Source organism: Falco cherrug, chromosome 2 (genome assembly GCF_023634085.1).
Source record: "Falco cherrug isolate bFalChe1 chromosome 2, bFalChe1.pri, whole genome shotgun sequence".
NCBI classification, from domain to species: Eukaryota; Metazoa; Chordata; class Aves; order Falconiformes; family Falconidae; genus Falco; species Falco cherrug.
In genome coordinates, this window is record NC_073698.1 from 101,488,372 (window position 1) to 101,511,257 (window position 22,886).

The 22,886-nt window shown below is 39.8% G+C and overlaps 1 protein-coding gene across 6 annotated transcripts in view; it reads right to left on the reverse strand.

Moving 5' to 3' along the window:
- Positions 1-7,201: 7,201 nt before the first annotated feature.
- MAP3K7CL (MAP3K7 C-terminal like) overlaps positions 7,202-22,886 on the reverse strand; it is a 46,033-nt gene continuing 30,348 nt past the window's right edge. For all 6 annotated transcript variants that reach the window (XM_027805056.2, XM_055703418.1, XM_055703417.1 and 3 more), the window contains 2 exons: positions 17,025-17,140; positions 7,202-8,856 (listed from right to left, as the gene is read on the reverse strand). In XM_027805056.2, the coding sequence (XP_027660857.2) occupies positions 8,676-8,856; positions 17,025-17,140 (297 nt within the window). In that variant the 3' untranslated portion in view covers positions 7,202-8,675. The remainder of the gene's footprint in view (positions 8,857-17,024; positions 17,141-22,886) is intronic.

Consider the following 22,886-nt stretch of genomic DNA (forward strand, 5'->3'; position numbering starts at 1 on the left):
GAACCCAGGCCTAAATCCAGTTTACCATGTGTTGCCCTCTTGACATTGCTGATTACCTACCAGGCAGCCTTGCTCACTTAGATGTGGATGCCCTCATTTCAGAAGCAATGTTAAGCACATCTAAATGCCACTTTCTCATGACAAAATTCCCTTTTAGACAGTAATTATATCTGTGACAATTCCCTTTTAGATAGTAATATAGTGGTAGATTTACATCAGAGCATTCTGGCTTCTAATTCACAGTCAAACTGTGAATTAAAAGTCTCTTGAATAGAAATTATAAGATTAGGAGAACATCATAAACACCTGAAAACAGTGCACATACAGGCATACTCAGGAGTTACAGAGTTATCAAAACTTGCTACTAAAAATGTTGTACACTGCCTTTGGTAGAATCCTGCTTATGTTTTCTTTTGTCTTCATGCCTCACCTTTAAACATAGTGTAACTAGAATTTTCTCTCTTGCCAAGCTTCAGCCAAGTGACTAAACATAAACCTCTTATTAATTAAAATGGAATTCTGAAACAGCTAAAGTAGAACAGCAAACTATCATGCTTTTTCTGCTCCTTTTCCTTCCAAAACATTCTAGGAACCCAAATATTCCAGAAATGTGGTTGTTCAAATAAACTGTGGGGTGTGCAAGAGCCACCAAATTCGTTGCTGGTAAGGCACTCCCAATATTCTAGCACAGCCACTTTGGGTTGTTGAAACTCGAACCGTGGCTGGAACGTTGCCCATGCATTAGGGCACCCTTCCGAAGTCTAACACTTCCCGTGTTCAGATTACTTAACCTAAATGCAAAGAGAAAAATAGGAAGGTAACACCTGTGTTTTCTTTTAGAAAAGTAGCTATGAATACCAGGCTGTGCGAGATTTAAAGCATATTAAAATTTGCCAGCAAAAAAGAGGTAATCAGTCAGCCGTTCTGTACTGTGTTACTTAAAGCATATCGGATTCTTAGTTTTTGGACCATTAAAGAAATACTTTTTGCATATCAGTTAGTACTGCCTAGTACTTTGAAAAATTAAAGCTGCATGGGCCAGATTTCCGGGTACATATAAATCTAACCGAGCTCAACATAAGTACTTTGGATAAATAAAAATATTACAATGTAATTTGTAAGTATTATGAACTCTTTCAGCTTCTCTAGGATGCCAGAACTCATTTAACTTGGGTGCTCATGTTAACTGTTGTCCAATGTGTTGTAGAAAACTACACCTTTGTGCACCTATCTTTAGTGTCTTAAAAATATTGGATATCACTCTTTGGGCAGTTTGAGATGTGATCAGATGGTGAGAAATTAGTATACTGCCCTGCACCTAGATATAGAATTAGTATCCATAAACACTGAAATAAACAAAACTCCACTTGGTCAAACATAATTGCATACCCAAAACATTTACTGAGCTCTATTTGCTTTGTCCTAGGTGGTAGATGGGACATCACCCACCAGAGGGAGCTCATACAGTCAGCTGTAAGGGTATCTTTAAACTAAAGAGAGCTATTTAAAGAGTTATAAATAGAATTAAACACATTTTTAGCAGTTAGTGCATAGCTAGATGTAATTTATGTCAGATGGGAACTGTAATGTGGGTTTTTTTCCTTGAAAGAATACTTCTTTTTTGAAATTATTTCAAAAATGTGTTCACATTCTCCTTGGTGCAGGTAACTTCATGAGGAGGTACTATCTCATATGTGAGTAGCGAGTTTTTTTTCTGATTAGACACACAACGATGGAGTAAGCTCCCTGAATAAGCCTAATATTTAGAACAATATTTATAGGAGTACGTTTGAACATGCCTCCGCCTTCCATGAATATTAACACTTGCCTCATATTTTTTTTCTTTACTGACTTATAATCAGTAAACGTATATACTGGTGTACTTGTAGAACAAGAATACAAAAGGGCCAGAAGGCAGCCAAGGGTTTTAGCAGGTAATGTTTTCAGATGATGCATTTACTCTGACTACTTTTAGAAATCCAGAGTGTTTGACTTATTTCAGCTCTCCAAGCACAGCAGAGGAACGTGGCAGGCAGGAGTCAAAGGAGCAAGCTGGGGAGGGCACCGCAATGAAACGGCTGTGGATAAAGCCTGTAGGCACAGGGCAACCTGGGCTGTGCACTGAGGTGTCTCATGCACTTGTAGGAAAGTCATAGGACAGAGGTGGAAGTTTTTTCCATCACAGAACATCACATCACTATCCCTTCACGTGGGTAACTGGGGATCTAGTTAATAAAAGCACCAAACTTTACTTGTGCAATGAAAGCAGCAAAAGCCCATTACTGGGGATTTCAGTACTGAAGTGCTCTAGCTTCAGTGTAGTTTTTACTATACATTGACTATTTACTAAGGCTGGAAGTTATTTAACTTTAATATAAATATAGCAGTTGGCATAGTATTCGGCTCAATAATCATTATGAGTTCCTTCCAACTTGAGATAGTCTATGATTAGCAGAATACAGTCATATACTGATACTGGTTATTCCTCTTTCTATAGAAGAACCATCTGCAATGCTGTGAACATCTTCATCACAGCATAGCTCTGTTGAAATTAGACATATTAGATAAAAACATTAATGAAGTAAATAGTCCGGTATAAAACGTTTGTGTGGACTAGGCTTGGAAAAGCCTTGGGAAACATCCGAACAGAAGCTTAATGCTGAGCGAAGGACTGGTGCAAGCCATAAACTGCAAGAAAGTTAAGGCACAGAGCTCACTTACCAGTTCCTCTTCCTAGCTGTAACTGCTTCCTTTCCATCATTTACAGTTCTCATATCACTTCACTCATTCTGAGCACCCAAGGCACAGTCTGGCATTTGGCTGCACATTTCTTACATCAGCATACACATCCTCATTTCATTTCCCTAATTTCTGTACTAAAATTTAATACAAAATTCAGACAAATCACTAAATCCACAGATCACCTGGTCTCATATTTTCCCTAACCAGTTCCAAGAAAGCAAGCACACCTCACAGCCAGCCCCTGCAGGCTGGTGGGGTGCCTTGCTGCTGTATACCAGCAACAAAACACCAAACTTTGTACAACTGTGATGTTTGGAAACCATCTCAAGTACACAGTGATCATCAGACCACGTCATGGGATCACCAGTCAACCGGATCTGAGCTCTAGACCAGTGCTGCTTACTCGGTAGGGGTACAGATACATGGGTTGTGGTTCGGGGTGGGATTAAAGGAACTGAGGTTTAGAAGGGGGAACTGATGACTGACATGTAGAAAAGCTGAGTGACTCATACACTAAATCTTGTGCTTTTCCGGTGTTTCTACCACCGGACTGTGCAGTCTAGAAAGCCTGCACTGAGGTTAACAGTAATCTGTGAGCGATTGTCATCTTTCATTCATACGGGTATGAGTAACGCATGACATTCCCTGTAAGGAGCACTGAAGAACCTAGCAATGACTGGTGGTGAACCAAGCAAGGTAGATTTTTTTATTCTTATAAAACAGTTGACTGCTTTGAATTTAAAATGTCAGCTGCACAATTTTGGTGTGCATCTGAAGAATCATCTCAATAACTCCCAGTTTAACACTGCAAAATCAAGGGATTGAGTGGAGGAAAGGGTGAGGTCTCCTTTACAAGCTCCTATCCTATGAAGACAGGCTGAGAGAGCTGAAGTTGTTCAGCGTGGAGAAGAGAAGGCTCCAGGGGCACTTTAGAGCAGCCTTCTAGTGCCTAAAGGGGGGCCTACAAGAAAGCTGGAGAAGGACTTTTTACAAGGGCATGTAGTGACAGGACAAGTTGGAATGGCTTTAAACTGAAAGAGTGTAGATTTAGATTAGATATTAGGAAGAAATTCTTTGTTGTGAGGGTGGTGAGGGACTGGAACAGGTTGCCCAGAGAAGCTGTGGGTGCTCCATCCCTGAAAGTGTTCAAGGCCAGGTTGGATGGGGCTTTGAGCAACCTGATTCAGTGGAAGGAGTCCCTGCCCATGGAAGTGGGGGTGAAACTAGATGGCATTAAGGTCCCTTCCAACCCAAACCATTCTATCATTTTATGATAAGGTCAAGGCTGCCCATCCAACTCTGCCTTGCTACTTTCCGTCCCTCCTCAATGTGCACTGCAGTACAGTCGTGCAGCCACAATGTCTGGTCTTGCTGCAGAGAAGCCCAGCAGGATGGACAACAGGGACCAGCTTTTTGGCACTTGTTCAGTAACAGACCTAGGCCTTCATTGCTGACACCTTCCAGGCCTGTCATGAACACAGTTAATAGTTTCATCATGGGTTTTTCAAGGATGTTCATCATATTATCCATGTATATACATGCCAGAACGCTCTAACAGGAGGGAGAAGACCCTCAGTGCTGTGGGTGAACGTGTATGTCTGTGGAAGTATGTGCATGGGAGAGAAAAGTCATACCAGTACCCAGGTTTTTTCACCTCTCCTCACAATCCTGCTGTTCAGGCCCAGCTTTCCTCCTGCTACACTACCTGGACCAAAATTCCTTTCCGTTCAACCCTCTTCTTCAGTCATTGCACACCCTGCACCCTCCATGAGAAGAGAGACAAGACTTCTCCAGACAAGTCTTTCCTGCTCCTCTAGATGCTTCAGTCTTGTGCATTGAACAGGCGAAGAATTTTACGGAGGGAAACCCACCAAGTGAATCCATGACTAAGACTGCGACTAGCTCGTTTCTACAAGGTGGTCTGTGGTAGCGTTGGAGCAGCAAATGGACACGTGCCAGAGCTCCCCAACCGCACAGCCCAAAGGAAGGCTGAGAACACCTCTGCCTCATCCCCCTGCCTGCTTGCACCCAGGAACACTGTGTGATGCTCACAAAAGCCTAGGTGGCAATAAGGCCTCTGGGGGGAGGTTACACTCCAATGACCATTAGCTCACAAAAGCAGCCAGAATGAAGACGATCCTGGAAAGGGAAACAATATATAAAAAAAAAAGCCAACAAACCCAAACCTGCAAGTCTTTATCTTCCAGACTTTTCAAATGTAAAATCGTGCTAATGTCTAGCTGGTTTTGGCTGCATGAGTCATATCCTTGCTAACTGGAATTCTTAAACTGAGCTTGTTCAGCATTTGCTATGATGGAAGGAAGTTAGTTAGTAATAATAGGAAATAGAAAGCACAGGTCTTGTTTTCTTAAGCCCATGTACTTCATTGTTTTCTTAAGTGGTCTGAAGCAAATGCCTTTGTCATCGTAGTGGCATGCTTACTTTTGCTAACCTGAATAACCTGGATAATAGCAAGAAATGCACTTTATCTGTGTACCAGACTGTATCTACATAGCTGCATGAATTTAGCAACTACTTTTGTCATCCAAGACTTCTACATGTCTTTCCTTGCCTTCTGACCGCTGGTGAATTGCCAGCAAGAACCTCAGATTGTGCTGCTGTTTTGCAGAATGCAACTGCAGTTGTCACAGGCTGCAGTTGGAAGATATAAAATCTAACATTTCATTGGCAGTTATCACTCGAAAGCTGAAACTGGCTTCTACATTCTTGGGTGAAATATGATGTAAAAAGGTCTTTGAACTAATTGTTACAAAACTATTTTTTACAGTGCTATACTTACAATGGACCTAGCTAGCAGACCAATTTAAGGTCTCTCCTTAAATACTGAAAGAACATAAATCACATTGCTCGGATGCAATTCTTTGCAACCTGCTCCAGGAGAACCTGCTTTAGCAGGGGACTGGACTAGGTGATCTCCAGAGGTCCCTTACAACTCTGACCATGTTGTGATTTTGTGATATTGTCTATTTGGAAAATACAGTATAAATATGACAAATATTTTCTTAAAATTTTTAATTTCAACTATTGACTCAGCAGAGCTATGGAGTTGGAAGTAGTACCTAGAGAAAAATTCAGCATATCAAACTTTGAGATTTATTAAATATGAAAATGTTTATCATTATTAAGCTTTTGATAAAAAAATTAAGAGATGGGTGATAGATACAGCAGTTACCTCTCAGAAGGCTGTTCTAGCCATTTTTACTCTTTGCAACACTTGAATGATTTTCTGGGTTATGTTGACTTTTCTGCATTTTAATTTCACGTGCCTATGAATATTTTTTGAAAATTACATTCAACTACCTTCCTGTGTTTGAATCCTATCTCCCTTGCTATTTCTTCTTTAAAAAATTGTTTTCAAGAGATACTTTAATTTTTCTTCCTTGGTACTTGTATATCAGTTTTAGTCATTTGGATCGTGGTGCGGTTTCTCTGAGTCATCGTTTTCAGGCACATGAGCATCCATGCTGGCAGGCATATATTATATACAAAGCACTGCTTTATTAATTTCACCATAACTAAAAGTAGGAGGAAAATCTCATTGCAAATAGCCACAGTTCAGATTAAATACAACTCTCTGACTTCAGTTACTTTGGAATGTTTTAAAAGTTCCATATTTATCCAGGTTGGTAGCTGGATCACACCTCCAATTTGGTGTCTGTACACCTGTAAAAATGTTTCCTCAAGAATTCCATACTGGTCAGTATCGATAGGTTAGAAAAGACATATTCCCCAGCTACTCTCACATCACTGTGTGTCACAAACGTGGCCCAGCTTTCCTTCTCCGCATGACTGTGGCTCTCCCTTGGGTTTTTCTCTGCGATTATGATCTGTTGTTATTCTGACATCTCAAGCATAATGGCTGCACTTCAGAAGAAAATTCCAAGGTGAACACAGTTATTTGTAAGTAAAGTTCTGATGTCTGATCCATCTGCATCTGAAGCCAGGCTGTTAATGAAATAATTTTATGTGCATTGTACAGTTTTCAGTGAATTCACTGAAATCACCACACTGGCTGACATTTTCAAAGCTAGATAGAAAAATCTCAGACTAAACCAACAGATTAATTTCAAAAACGAGAATCCTCTATTTCAAAACACATAATTACAGTCAAAAGCAATACATCCTAGATACTGCAGTGCCCTGTGCTCAAAGCAAAGCCCTGAAGTCTGTACAGGGCATGTTTGCCACCAGCGCAAAACTCAGACAAGGGTTTTCCAGCATTCCCAGGCTTGGAATCTGGAGTGGGGTTTATTCATTATGGATTTTTTTCCTCTTCAACTTTCACAAGATATGGTGAAAACTGGACCCTCAGGTAACAGTGACAGAGGAATAAATACAGTATCATACCGCCCACAGAGCATCCCAGCAGAAAGTCTGTGCCTCAGAGTGGTGGATTCCCTTTTTTCCTTCATGTCCCTGCACTGGCCAGGGGAAGGCAGTGGGCAACGCTGGGCATGCACATAGCCCTGCTCCGGCGGCTCAGGAGGAGAAGTGGCGACAAGGCTGTCCTCTCCCACTGCCTCCACATACTCTCCTACTGCAATGTCAGGTGCCTGTAGTAACGCAGAGCCTGTTCTCGTGCCTGTGCTGCAGGGAATTCTGTAGGCAGGTAGCACAAAGAGTTAAAGGGCAGCTTGTACTTTTTTGTCCCCTTTGTTGCTGATATTACTGGGTAACATTTTGGTACCAGAAGACTTCCCCAGGAATTGTTCCGATTAACATAAAATCCCATTTTTATAATAGATCAGTGATAATAAAGTTCTGTCAAAAGCCTTAAGTTCAAAATTTTCAATTAACAAGACACATTTCAGTACTAATGACACATCAAGCTGAATTCCAACCTCATGAAGATGTAACAAGCAGCATCTGTCAAGCAGAGTTAAAAATACAGGGTGATTTAAGAACACTCAGAACATAAAATGGCTTTTCTATATCCACTTTTAATGAAAAAAATACTGTATGAATAGAAATGGAAGTATAACAAAGAATTTTCTGTTGATCTAGGAAAATACAGGGATAAATAGAGCAAGTAAAACTAACATTTTACTTCCAGGTTATTTGTGTATCATGGAACTCTTGTCCCTACTTACAGCCACTTATGTTTCAAAACAGACCAGAAAATAAGAACCAAATATCCTCACAGTTTTTTTACTGACATATTCTCAGTTGAAACCATGATGGTAGTATTCTTATATTAATTCTTCATTTCTTGCACGCCAAAAAGTACAATTAAAAGACTCTCAAGCTATCTTCACGCTTGAGGAAGGAAAGTTTGATCTTACCTGTTTCCTTTTAATTTCATAACTTGCAAATTATTACTGGCAGTACACTTGTTTAAATAAAAAATAATTATGTTACTTCCATATTTAATTTATCAGATTTTATACAACAATGTAAAATTGACATGGGATAATGAAGTATAGTTTTTACCAGTGAGGAGATCTGTTTTAAGATAACTTCCAAACACTTTAGGCATGAGGAAAATAATTAAAAAAATCTTCACCAAACTAAAATTAACATACATGTATTCCATATATTAACATTGTCCTACTGTATGCCTTAGTATGATCCAAATTTCCAACACAGAAACTATTTATATCATTTTCTAGCATGGCCATATCTTCTTAAATTGGAAGAAATATGTTTAGAAAAGAAACCTGATCTACTAGAACATATAATGGGGATATATTAACTTCAATTATGTTACTTGAAATAAAATATCCATTATATAATGGATGAAATATCCATTATATTAAGCTTCTGGCTAGCAAGCATTAAATCAAATATAGACTTCTACATACTCTGTATCTGTAGTAAAGTATTATAACATATTAAACAGACCTTTATTTTAAAATCTCTTTCCAGCACAGGACCAATCCTGTATTAACTGCCTCACATAAGCTAGTTGAGAGTTATGAGGACCCCTGTCTTTTTTGGTACTGTATTCTGAGCTTTTCCAGTTGTTCTACACACTGCGTTTGGGCCAGCTTCAGTGTTCGGTTCTCCTCTGTCAGTTCTGCGTACTCCTTAGCCAGCTGAGCAGCATCCATGCTTTCTTTTTCCACTTGTTCCAGCCTGGCAATCAGCTCCTTTCTGATGATTATGAAAAAACCCCAAAGATTAAAAATGGCAGTATGCAAAAATTTGTTGTCATGTGTTAGGTTAAAGCTGGACTATAGGTTGTTAGCATGGTATTACTTGAGCTCTTGTGAAACAAAGGCCTAGAAAATTAATTTGTTTTTAATTTGAGTCCTCCTTTTCCCTTAAAAAGATGAGGCTGCCAAAATCTCTGATAGGTTTGCTGTTCAGCAACCAAACCTGCAAAATGCTGAGGACCCTCAAGTGTCTCTAACTTCAGTAAGAGTTGAACATGCAGTTCATGGGGAAGAATCAAATTTCTGGAGACCACATGCTAATATTTTGCCTGAAGAATCACAATTTATTTTTCTTTTGATACCAAACATAATTGAAAGAGCGTGCAGAGGTTTATATTTGGTTGGTTAGCTTTATCAGTTAATTCTGTGAAGTGCACCTGGTTTCCTTTTTCTCTGCTACAAAGAAAACTGGTTCTAGTAAATACAAGGCACATGAATCTAAGCTACATACAGTGTTTCTGTAATGTGTTTATGCTCAGGCCTTAGCCCTGCAGCTGAGGAAGTGTGATAGAGCTGCAAACCTGACACCTCCTGGTCTTTTTACGAGAAGAGACAGGAGGATTCAAGCTGTTGCTTCTTTCTGGATGGAGTCACACAGTGCTCTGTATTCCCAGAGCTGGCCAGAAGCTGGAGTCTCCTGTATAGTATCAACTGAAATTACCTCAGCACATGTTAAGATAAAAAAGGTCTTTAAAACAAAACACACTGAAGGCATGAGTAACTCAGAGGGTATCTAATCGCTCTCCACTTAGTTACACAGCAAGCTAGCCTGGCCTCTGCTTCCCCCCCCCCCCCCCCCCCCAAGTCAAATCGTTTATTCACCCCTGCTACAGGAAGTCTCTTCTAAAAGGTTCTTAGTTCTTTTGATCATTCTGTCTCACAGATTAGTTAATCTTTAACTGTTCATAGCCCTGTGACTTTATTTCTCAGACGTGTCAAAGCAATGCTTGCAGATCATCAGCAGGAAGATGTAATGCCTTCAAAGTGGATAGCTTCTGCTGCACTCTTTAAAGGAGCTCTCTTGTCAAGCTGGACCGGTGCCTTCAGACAAGAAAGTCCTACAGACCAGTAATTCTATTGCCACAGGTCAGAGTATTCATGAAATAACAACATTTCAGTATTTGTGGATCACTTACATTACTTATAGCTGCCAAACCACCACTTCCAGCAGCGAAACTGTAAGCATCTGGGTTTTGAAAAACACTTCTATCTGGCCTTCTTTTAGGATCAGTTTGATCTTCCTCTGGTCTTTACTACAGCTTTCAGTGATAGCATAGCATACCCATGGTTTAGCTGCTTACAGACACAGTTACTTCAGTTCAAGGAGTCACAAGGCAAGAAAAGACCCCTGGCACACTCATTTCTCCCAACTGTGTTTCCCATACAAAGAAAAGAAGGGAAGAGTTAGCAGCCAATACAGCAATTTTAGATCATCCAAAAGCTGCAGTATATAGAAACCCTCCTGTAGCTAAACATGTTGCCTTTGTTTTATACCACCAAAGTAATGTATAGCAGCTATGCTACAGCAAAGCCTCTCCTCTTTCCTTTTACCAGGAGAAATGTATATTCAATAAGGTCTTCAAGAGAAAATATCAAGAGCGTATTTTTGTTCAGCAGAATTCCATTAACATTTGGCACAATATAGTTGTAAAAATTTTACAAGCAGCAAGCTATTAACGGATTAATTCCTTTTTGCTCGGGCCATGCTAGATCAACCAATTTTCAAATTGGCCAAGATGAACTGATCTTGCTAGACAGCTCCTGTCGATGGAACTATAGGCCACAAAGGAATAACTGCACGTATGCTTTAGAGAGTGAGCTTCAGCAATATTCTTTGCAATTATTCTACTGGTGCAATGCTGGACTGAAGGATTAAATTAAGCTCTTTCAAATTACAGACTGTTGACTCAGAAGCGTTTCAGACAAATCAATTCAGAATCATTCTTCTTTACTTTTCTTACAAAGTCCTTAAAAGGGAGATGAAGTGAACACACTAATAAGTAATCAGCATCCTAAAAGCAGGTAAACCTTTTCCACAGGGACTTTTAGTACACGTGAAAGAAGGTAGTAACTACTCTATTTGGACTTGAGCCAGGAGTGGCACAGACAGACAGTGTGCAAACTCAGACAGCTCTATTAATGAATGTCAGTCCTGATTTGATAAGATGAGACTATGTGCTGGCATGGCTTATGTGCTGCTTTATCGTAATACTCAAGCAGCACAGATAACTTTTTTTAGCCTGGGATTTAGCTTTGCTATTAAAGAAAGTATAAATGCATTAAAATAAAAATATACTTATTGCTATAGTCCACACTCTAGGACTTCCCTCGCAGAAAGCAGTTTCCTTGCACTGTGGTAGTAAAATTGCCCACTTCTGAGTCAGCAGAACCCACTTATTCCCTTCCCATCAGGATCAACACCTGTTTACAGGGTAGGGTGATGTTTCAGGCAAATACTGTCAGCCTGCCACAAAGATCTAAAATTAGAGTACCAGGGAATTGCTAAATGTTATGAATGGTGTGGTTTACGAAGCTCACAAAAGGATGAGGACAGTAACTAACATTTGCTTCTGATCTAATCCAGGATTTGAACTTAGCTTCCAGAGGTTAAAGAACTCCATACTAAGCTCTTGCACCATGTAGCCTTTGTTATGGATGCTTAATAAATAGATCCAGCACTGCGTAATCAATGTTTTCTGTTAATGGTTACCCTGAGTTTAAATATTAACAGCATTGATAAGGTATTTTCTAAAGTGGTGCTGTAATGGACACTTTAAGTGTTGTTTTTCAGGGAGAGGTTTGGATGGGAAGACGAGTGTGATTTGCAATGTAAACCAATAAACCACAAGCCATACCAGAGGAGAAGAAAAACCCAGCACGTTCTTAGGGAAAGTATTTCTCTTGTCCTGGCCTTAATGACTGCCCATGCAGAGAACAGAGTTCCTTTACAGTAATATTCTCAATGAATAAATACCAAGAAAAGTAACAGAAAAAGCAGAGAAATCTATCTGGAGATAAGCGCAATTGGAGATGGACTGGACTCAAGGAAAACTGCTTCCACAGTGCAAAGAAAGAGGCAGGCTTCTCTTTCCTCTGTTGTGAACAACGCATTCAGGACCGTGCATCTGCGGTCCTACACATTTCTTCCTGACTAACATGTGTCTGTGTTCTGGTGGCCATAAGGTCATTTACTTTTCCCACACTTGACATGGCTGTTATGTCAGGAGGAATAACGAGACCCTGTAAAGTAATTGCTGTCTGAGGAGACTGCCCTTGCATGTTCGAAGTCTACTAATTAATTTTTAAAACAATGAGACAGCCTGTTTTAATCTAAATGAAAATATGTCTCAGATGCCAGCACATGAAAGATCCTTAAGTACTCGTCACTGCAATAGGGCAAATTGAGGTTTCTCTTTTATTAGAAAAGCTGTAATTTTCACTATTTGGCCTGTAACATGTATTTTGGATACATGAATACATAAATAATGAAAAATCAGGTCTAGGATGGGAAAAAATATTAAGAAAAAAGATTGCCTTTATGGTTTACACCAATCTTTTCCTGCAGTACTTGCAAGTCTGAAGACTACTTGTCTCAATGGTGTTGGGAAAGATACTACAGAAATAGCATACCTGGAGAAACCATCTAGAAACAGTCCTATGGTCATGAGAATGTGCTAAAGAATATGGAAGGATCCCACCAAATTAAGCAGACATCTCCACTGCATGTCCACTGTAATATGTGTAAAAGAAGGAAAAGAAATCATATCCATGGCAAAGGAGTGATCCTAAACCAGGTGGTGAGCAAATGATATTTTCTGGAGAGTTATATTAGAATTGTCTGGGGGAGGAAAAAGAGAAAACCAGCCAGTGCTAAGAATATAAGATATAGCTAGCAACCATGGCAACTCTAATATTTAACTACATAATCCAGGGTCATTATCTAGTAATAGCAATATAACAAGTGCTCAAAATAACCAACCATCCCATCCCTTTCACCCAAACTTAGATACCCAAAAACATCTGTTATGGAAATACATGTGTGTTTCTGGAACATAAATTAAATTACATTCTGTGACCTAAATGTGGTGTGTTCTCACTTCCACACCCTTTTCTTTCTTTTCGATCATGTCTCCCATTCCAAAGTGATTTTGTCCCGTGTACTACATATTGCTGGCATAAACGGGAAGAGTTTGAGTGAAGACAGCAAACAAAGCTATGATTATTTATATTAACAAAAAAATCTACCCAATGTTCTCTTAAATTCTTTCAATTTCTTGCTTCCTTTTCTTCTTTTCTTTTTCCTGGGTAACTTCTTTTCCCCTTCTTACTTGCTTTGTCCTTTGATTTTCCCTTTTTTGAACTGCAACCTCCCTTTCTCTCTCACATTTCCCATTTTCCTGTGAAACAGCTGTCTTCTCTCCCACTCCCAGCCTAACACATTCTCTTTCTGTCTACATTGCGTACAAAAGAAATGGGCAAATAAGCTCTGTTCTTGTCTTGATGAAAAGCAGCCCTTGTCATTTCACACCACTGCCTTTCTATACTTCAGCCATACTTGATCCTCACACTACAGTGAGAAACAAGTCAAGCTAAGCAGAGTTAAAAGCCTTTGAAAAGATGCAAAAGAGTAAATGTTTTTGACTATTTTAAAACAATATTATTCAACTTCCTATTTCTTAAAGATGCCTCCTTTAGAAATATGCCTGCATGTGTTATTTCATGTATCAAAGGTTACATGTAACTTTGGAGGTTGGAACAATAATTGTTTAAAGTAGAATGAATACTGTTCCATTTTTTGTTTTACTAAAAAGCTCCAATACCTGTATGGACATTTATGTCAGGTTAATTTAAAATTATATCTTCCTCCTAGCCAGAAAAATCAAAAATACTTGCTCAATCCGTTTCCTGTTCTTTTCCTGACAATCATTGTCTTCAGTATTCTGTGTGCACAGTGTATATCAGCACTATAGATGCAGGCACTACCAGGTGGGACTTGACATTTTAATTCCACAGGTGAGTTGATCTGTGGAGAGGAAGTCGGGAGCACTGCCAGGGTCACCATCCAACAGCACTTCTGGTTGCCCTCGGTAAAATTGCACACTAAAGAACAATGCACAAATTGTTTGTTCCCATTACAAGGGCTGAAACTCTATCTTTGCCCATTTTATCAAAAGCATATTTACAAGTAGACAATAGATAGCAGGTATATTAGGCAATTGTGAATCTTTATTTCTATACATTCAAATTCAAATGTAGAAGATACAGATACCTGCAACAGGGGCAAATTCCAGAAAGTTGCAAATTTTTTTTTGAGATTTGATTAAAATTGCTTTTGAGGCTAAAAGCCGTGCATCTCATCAAACTTTTTAGAAAAGTCAAAGCATCCTTTCCTTCTGAGAATGCAATATTCCACAACACACGTGCTACCCCAGCCATTGTAACCCACTATTCATTCAGCATGTTACCCCATAAACTTCCTTTAAATCAGTGATCATCAGACCAAAACTCTCTTTTACTCCTTGCTTACTCCTTCAGCTCCACACTTGCTCACTTTCTATCTAGTTTTATATAAAAATCAAGGTTAATGTGTTCAGGTTGCACATGTGTGTAACGGTATATGTGTCCTAATAACTTTTTGATCTACCTTTCAATTTCAACCAAACTTCATGCAGTGAAGAGATCCCAATTAGTTTCTGGAAGGTTTTATAAAAAACAGACTGCTACAGAAAGGAAAGAGACTCCAAAGGGGAAAGGAAGTATCACGAGACCTCCTCCAAAATACTATCAAATGGTGAATCTATCAGGAGGGAGAAGCCATGAACAGTTCCCCTCTGGAGAAAAAAAGCTTCAGTTGGCACTTGCAGCTTTTTAAACCTCAAAATCAAATAACCACAGTGCACCAATCTGTAGGAAATCAAGCATTTTCAATCCCAGTGTTTGTAGGACCACGTCCTCAGATAAAGAGATTTGGAAGGTCGTGACAGGACTTGCACTGATATTTGTCATGTTTAGGCATTTCACAGCTACACACATGTGAATATCGAGGCCACAGATATGTAATTAGAATGCACAGAATAATCACAATAATTCTATTTGCTGCTTGATTCAGCCACTCTTGTTTTAACATATGTTAACTGGGACATGAAATACTCTATCCACAGAACAGGTTCAGCAAAGGTAGCAGTGGTGGAAGCTTCCTCACATTGTTCTACTGTTGACATCCATGCTGGAATGTAGGAAAATGCCAGCCTGAAGCTCCATAGTTCATCCAGGATAACCACTGCTGAGAGGCTGACTTCTGGGCTCAGGGGTTGATCAGGATAGTTTTAAGCTCAGGGAAACAATTTTGTGCATCTATCTGCCATTCCCAAGGAGCAAAATATTTCTAATTCAGCTAGTATCACAGACTCCACAGATTAAAAAAAAATGCATTCAAACAGTGTATTTTTTTCATTCTAGTAAATGCAGAAATATATATATGAGTCTAGTTTTCAAGGGCTCCTAGCTTTCTTCATAAATGTGCATAACTGATTCAGGGATGTGTTGGTATCAACGATGCTCTTATATTAATAGACTAAACCCCAAACAATCTAAGGCTGCCTTTTGAGTTTATACATCTAAAGTCAAGCACTTAAAAAACCATTTAATATTTATTTTCCATTTGGGTTTTCAGAGAAGACAAACACACACTTTCCACTGAATTCACTTGGTTGCTAAATACACATGTAAGCAGCTTCTATTAGACAATCAATTTGATAAAATATTGCAAAATTATTTCATTTAATTATCTTTTCTACATCTTTTTAAAAACACCAACTACTTTTCATTGGCCAATTTCAATTAATGATGAATCAAATGCAAACACTGGGACAATGCAGTGTTAATCTCTTCTGGATATTTTTTCTTCTTTTTTAAGTTTTATGCCAGTCTGTCAGCAATTGAGTGCCATGCAGGTCCTACAGTGGAAGGGGATTTGTGGTGGGAAACCTCAACTAGTTCTGACACTTTAGGCAACAACTAACTATACTGTGCCTGTAGCCATCAACCCCCATAAATACCAGTCACTTTATTACCCTTCATAGTCTGGATTCAAGGAGATCTTTGGCTATCTTACTTGTAAGACTACAGGATTTCACCAGTTTCCCTCCCATCAGCTTGCTTCTACAGCTAAAGACTCCCATGGATACAAACTTGGCTGAGCTGCACGGTCAGCTGTCCGAAGAGTGCTATGGAACAAAGCGGTCAATCTAACACTCAAAGCCCACTCTGCAACAGGGCTCTTTTAACTCCTCTTACTATATCACAAATTTCTGTTCAAGCAGCCTTTGGAAGAATGATGGTGTGGTCTTCATTTTCACAAGAACACTGACAGATCGGTACTGAGGTAACTCTCCCTGAGGAAGGCAACGCTGCTTGAAGTCACCTTCAGTGTGAATGTAAAAATAAAAAAGCATTTGAAAGAGATAGCTTACTTAGCAGTTGTTCCTTAGGGTTGGTTGCCTTTAAAACTTTCACTTCTCTTTCTCTGAATTTCTTTTTCAGGTTTCTTGTGGAAAGGGACAAAGAGTCACAGAGTGCACTTTGCCATTTAATAGTCATGCGAAAATGACAAAGGTATGAGTATAGGCCATAGACAAGAAAAAAAAGTCTCCAGCTTATGCACTTTGGGTATGAACACCTAAAATGTCAATGTACATGGAAACAACACACCTCACAGAAAAATGCTTACCAATATCGTCAAGTACTCTAAACCTAACTGAGGATCCATTATGTTCTTCATTAAAACATGTACAGTTAAATTTTAAAAAATTTCCCTAAAACTAAAAAGGAGGCTCACACCAGCTTAACTAGATTGTTTGTGTGACCTGGAGGCTGTCAATGAAGGTTTTAAGGGACATCTGTATAGCTGAGGGCCCAGAACTATGACAGCTCTGTGTCCTTGGTGGCCTCAGTTGATCCTATGGACCAATGGCCAAACTGTTGTGCTGTAGTGTGACTGTCAGGTAGAGGTATAAGGTCAGAAAATACCATGTGAAACCCTCATGTTTAAAATAGCATTTTACTAAGAGAATATACAACAGCAAATACTTTGGGGAAGTTACTCACTTTCTTTCTTCCAGCAGAGCAATTTCTTTCTTGACCTCATGGTACTCTTCTGCTATTTTGCAGTGCTGTTTGTACACCTGCATAGATTCCTTAGAGTCATGACAAGGAGGCAGTGGCTTTAAGAAAAGAAAAAAAGATATATATACATAAACTGCTTTTAAATATTAGGAAAAATCACGTTTTGAAAGGTACAAGATTTATCTTAATTCCTGTGAGAATACTTCAAGACTTTCCCCCTCGTCCCCACCTAACTTCAGGATACAGCCAAATATTCCTAGCAATGGCCTTTCATGGAAGGGAAAAAAACATTTCCCTGCATAAGAATATTCATAAACCTTCAAACCTTGTAAGGATTTTCAGAACTTTCCTGGTCACCTTTGCAAAGTATCTCTAAAGATTGTTCAAAGAAAGATTTCTCCCTTACTTCCCTCTTTTTCAGCCGTAGTGATATAAGAAAACTAAACCTGATGCATTGATCAGACCCATAAAATACATGAGCATGTTTTCACTGCAAGAAAACAATTCACAAGAAATTGCAGCACTGAGCAGAAGGGTAATTTGGCTGCAAATGAACTCTTAGCCTCCAATTCTGCAAGATGAGAAGACATGGAAAACTATCGACTAAGCACTCTTTTTTTCCATAGATGCAATGCTTATTCCAGCTTATTACTAAATGGGACAGGACCACGAACTGGGACATGAGCTGATTCTGCTGGACTCAACAGGAGTTATGATATTGCCTCCACCAGTGCAGCCAAGATTTCATGATGGGTTCTATCCCAGCAACACCTCAAGCTGTAAGTAGTTTGCTCAAGATCATACCCAGTTTCTCTGCATCTCTATTCCCTGTAGAAGAAGGGGACATTTTAGTCAGCAGAAATTATGAGAGTTAAATCAGCTATATTTGCAAAATGTTTTAAATTTCCATGAGAAGTACAGGTGAGATTGAGAGTGGAAGGATGAGAGCAATTAAAAAAAAAAATCAGATAAAAAAGACTCAGTGAGGGCAAAAGCACTGTACCTCCTAACCTAAATGCTGGCATTATTGCAGCAAGATTTTAAGTGTTTTTCAATGCACACTGGAGGTAATAAATATGGGAAATAAATTCTCACTGTCCTGGGACACCTCATATATATTTCAAGCAAGATCTTGAAAATACAGTTTGGTTAAATGCTAGTGCTTTTTGCTCCTTAAAAAGAATGCAACTTAATTCAGGCTTCAGGCTTGACCGTCACATTTTGGCTATAACACTTTCAGGAAGCGTAGTATTTTTAAATTATTAGCTATGAATCAATTGACTGTAAATGAACTACAAATAGCATGCTTGAGCCACCTGTTTGAAGCAAAAGGAAGCACTTAAAATAGTTTCTTTACTGCCCAGTTAAAGAACATCCAATTGCCTTTCACAATACAAGCAGATTATTTTTTATTTCATGTTGTCCTACTTTGACTCTTCTCCGTAGTATATTCCTTCAATGACATTGTCAGGAAAAGAAAAGCATAAGTCTTCAGACTTCTCCTATTTATGATCTTGTAAACATTTCCTTTAAACTGGAAATTTAAATTTTACTGAACATGTTCAGAGCCAAAGATTAAAAATAGTTTTATCTGGGATGCAGGGTAAGTTGGCTTCAGATATACCCCAATGTACAGAGGTATCTAGTATATGAACCTTACAATTACTTGTAGATGGTACGTGGTTCCTCACAGAAATTTTAACACAGACACTTGTTTTTCATGTTCTAAATGTAAAAATGCTGTGGCAGAATTGTTTCACAGCACATTGTTTCATTCTCTCTGAGCTTGGAGAATTTAGGAACCCAGGGAAAGGACAGTCCATTACTTGATGAATCTGGTCCCTAGGAAAGGGTTTTTCATTGCATTTCATTGTGGATGAGCAATAGCACCATTCATATAGCCAGCCAAATAATAACCATAAATTTAACAAGACAGAATATAGAAGTCTCAGTGCTGTAATCCAAGAATGCAAGGGTTGGCCAAAGTAGCATCTCTGGTATCTACCAGAGATCAGCAAACAACAAATGCGTCACAATAAAACAATTTTGAACAGTACCCAAGGGGAAAGTCCCCAAGCAGTGACACTTCAAAAGAAAAAAAACACTTTGCTCTTGCTTCCGACTTAGTTTTCACAAATCTAGCTGGTTTAAACCAGTTTAAAAATTAAAGCAGCATTCGGGTTCTATATTCCAGCTTCCCACTCAAAAGATATATATAGAGAGCTAAAAATTATCTAGTCATGCTGAGACTTAGTATCTAATTCCCACTTAGAACCAGTTGCTGACTTTCAAACCCCTTCCTATCACTGTTTCTTCTTCAGTGTCATTTTGTCTTACATTGATATTTTATCACTCAAAATAAACCGACAACAAAAGATACAGTTCACTAATATTCTGTTCATAAAATTCTTTTTAATCTTGTCTGATGCTATTAAGCACAATATCAAGAACTTTCTAAATTTTGAGCGTACTTTTACTTTAAAATGTAAATTTGATTATGTTTTTATATGACTAGATGATAGGAAAATTTAGTTTGGTCTTTTGCAGTTTTGCAATTTCTGAGAAAGGTTTTCAAGATAGTACCTACAGTGTTCATGTGTAATTTCTGGCCAGTAGAACATGAAACAGGCTTATGCATTCATTATTTAACAAACACCTCTACTGTAATCACAAGAAAAAATTGAAAGATGCAAGACAGGACAGTTCTTTGCTGCCCACCAGAAAATGCAAGCCAACACAAAAGCACAGAAAAATTATTTCACCCATGTCTAACAGCCTACTTTTTTAATATAAAAAAGAGTGCAAAGAACTAATGATACATCTGGGATTGGGATAAATCAGGATAAAGCCCTGGAGGTAAGAGGGGCCCAATCAAGCTGGTTAATATTCAAGGATCACCTCCTCCAAGCTCTGGAATGATGCGTCCCAGCAAAGAGCAAGTCAGGCAAAAACTCCTGGAGGTCTGCATGGGTGAACAAGGAGCTCCTGGACAAATGCAAACACAAAAAGGAAGCCACCCACAAGGGTGGGAGCAAGGACAGGTAGCCTGGGAGGGACACAGAAAATTTGTCCAATCAGCCAGGGATCACATTAGGAAAGCTAATGCCTGGTAGAATTAAAACTGGCCAGGGACACCAAAGGCAACAAGAAAAGCTTCTACAGGTACATTGGTGATAAAAAGAAGACTAGGGAAAATGTGGGTCATCTCTGGAAGGAAACAAGAGATGTGAGTACCCAGGATATGGAGAAGGCTGAGGTATTCAATGACTTTTTCACTTCAGTCTTCACCAGCAAGTGCTCCAGCCACACTGCCCAAGTCACGTAAAGCAAAGGCAGGGACTAGGAAAATGAAGAACCACCCACTATAGGAGAAGATCAGGTTCATGACCACCTAAGGAACTTGAAGGTGCACAAGACCATGGGACCTGATCAGATGCATCCGTGAGTCCTGGGGGAACTGGTGGATGAAGTTGCTAAGCCCTGTCCATCATATTTGAGAAGTTGTGGCAGTCTGATGAAGTTCCCATGGACTAGAAAAGGGGAAGCATAACCCTCATTTTTAAAAAGGGAAAAAAGAAAGACCCAGGGAACTACAGGCCACTCAGTCTAACCTCTGTGCCTGACAAGATCATGGAGCAGATTCTCCTGGAAACTATGCTAAGGCACATGGGAAGGAGGTGACAGCCAACATGACTTCACTAAGGGCCAATCATGCCTGACAAATTTAGTGGCCTTCTATGATGGGGTTACAGCACTGGTGGATGAGGGAAGAGCAATTGACATCATCTACCTAGACTTGTGCAAAGCATTTGACAATGTCCCACACAACGTCCTTATCCCTAAATTGAAGAGACATGGATGTGATGGATGGACCACTTGGTGGCTAAGGAACCGGCTGGATGGTTGCACACAAAGAATTGTGGTCAATGGTTTGATGTCCAAGTGGAGACCAGTGACAAGTGGCATTCCTCAGGGGTTGGTACTGGGACCAGTGCTTTTTAACATCAGAGACATGGACAACAGGATTGGGTGCACCCTCAGCAAGTTTGCCAATGACACCAAGCTGTGTGGTATGGTCGACACGCTGGAGGGAAGGGATGCCATCCAGAGGGACCTTGACAGGCTTGAGAGGTGGGCCCATGTGAACCTTATGAAGTTCAACAAGGCCGAGTGCAAGGTCCTGCATGTGGGTTGGGGCAATCCCAAGCACAAATACAGGCTGGACAGAGAATGGATTGAGAGCAGCCCTGAGGAGGACTTGCAGGTAGTGGCTGACAAGAAGCTCAACATGACCCAGCAATGTGCGCTTGCAGCCGAGAAAGCCAGCCATATCCTGGTTGCATCAAAAGAAGTGTGACCAGCAGGTTGAGTGAAATGATTCACCTCCACCTGGAGTACTGTGTTCGGCTCTGGGACCCCCAACATAAGAAGGACATCAACCTGTTGGATTGTCCAAGAGGAGGGCCATGAAGATGATCAGGGGGCTGGAGCACCTGTCCTGTGAAGATAGGCTGAGACAGTTGGGGTTTTTCAGCCTGGAGAAGAGAAGGCTCCGGGGAGACCTTCCATACTTAAAGGGGGCCTACAGGAAAGCTGGAGAGGGACTTTTTACAAGGGCATGTAGTGATAGAACAAGGGGTAACAGCTTTAAACTGAAAGAGGGCAGATTTAGGTTAGACATTAGGAAGAAATTCTTCACTATGAAGGTGGTGAGGCACTGGAACACATTGCCTGGAGAAACTGTGGATGCCCCAACCCTGGAAGCGTTCAAGGCCAGGTTGGACAGAGCTTTGAGCAACCTGGTCTAGTGGAAGATGTCATGGCAGGGGGGTGGAACTAGATGGTCTTTAAGGTCCCTTCCAACTCAAAACATTCTATCATTCTATGATCTGTTCCCACCAAGAGAAGCATTTTCAGGAGATGGCAGGGAAAACTGAAAAACAAATGCAGAAAGAGAAGCAAAACTTGCTTGTTCCAAAAAGGTAACTCCAACTAGCCAACAGATGTTTGCAATATTAACATAATTACACAGAAAAGGAAACAATAGCAGAATAGTAACAGTTATTGGACTAGTCCATACTTACCTAAACGGGAATGAGTGGAACCTATAATGGGAGGAATCAGTGAGTACAGGCTCCTGTTACAGAAGCAAATCCTGCAATTAAGAGGTCTTGTACAGTTCTGCTTAGAAAACCTGAAGTCCCTTGCCTCAGTTGTAAGACTGGCCCAGAGCCTCACCGAAGATTAGAAACATTTTTCCCATTTCCACTGTGCTGAAGACAGGTTTGTATAGTCTTTTATTGTGCCAGCATCACCTTTCATTCAAATAGCAGTTGTCCTACCTGTTTTACCCCTGAGATGTACTTACAGAGGGCTGTCATATACCTTCCAACACCTACGTCTCAGTAAAGCTGCATTCCTCTAAGGCATCCCAGATTAAATTTCCATTTTCCCTAGCTCATCCAAGCAGTCTTTCTCTGCTCTCCATTCTAGCTGGAATGCCTGTGGCCAGGCCACAGGAAGTGCTGCAGATGCTACACTGATGGCATTCCTGTGGCAGAGAAAAAGAACCGGAATTCCCAGTAGAAAGCACTTTTCATCCATGAAGTCTGTATACTATCTTTTTGGTAAGAGTTTGCTAGTTTACCCAGGTGACTAATTACAACAGGCTTTAATAAAGTTCAATTTGCAGTATATAACTTTTTCACTCAGAAGCCAACAACCATACTTTAGTGTCTCCTTAGGACAGTCTGAGCTTGTTATTTCATGAAGTATCTTGCCTGTCCATAAATTAATATATATAAAACCATATCTGCTACATAAGCAAAAAACACCCCTGCCAAA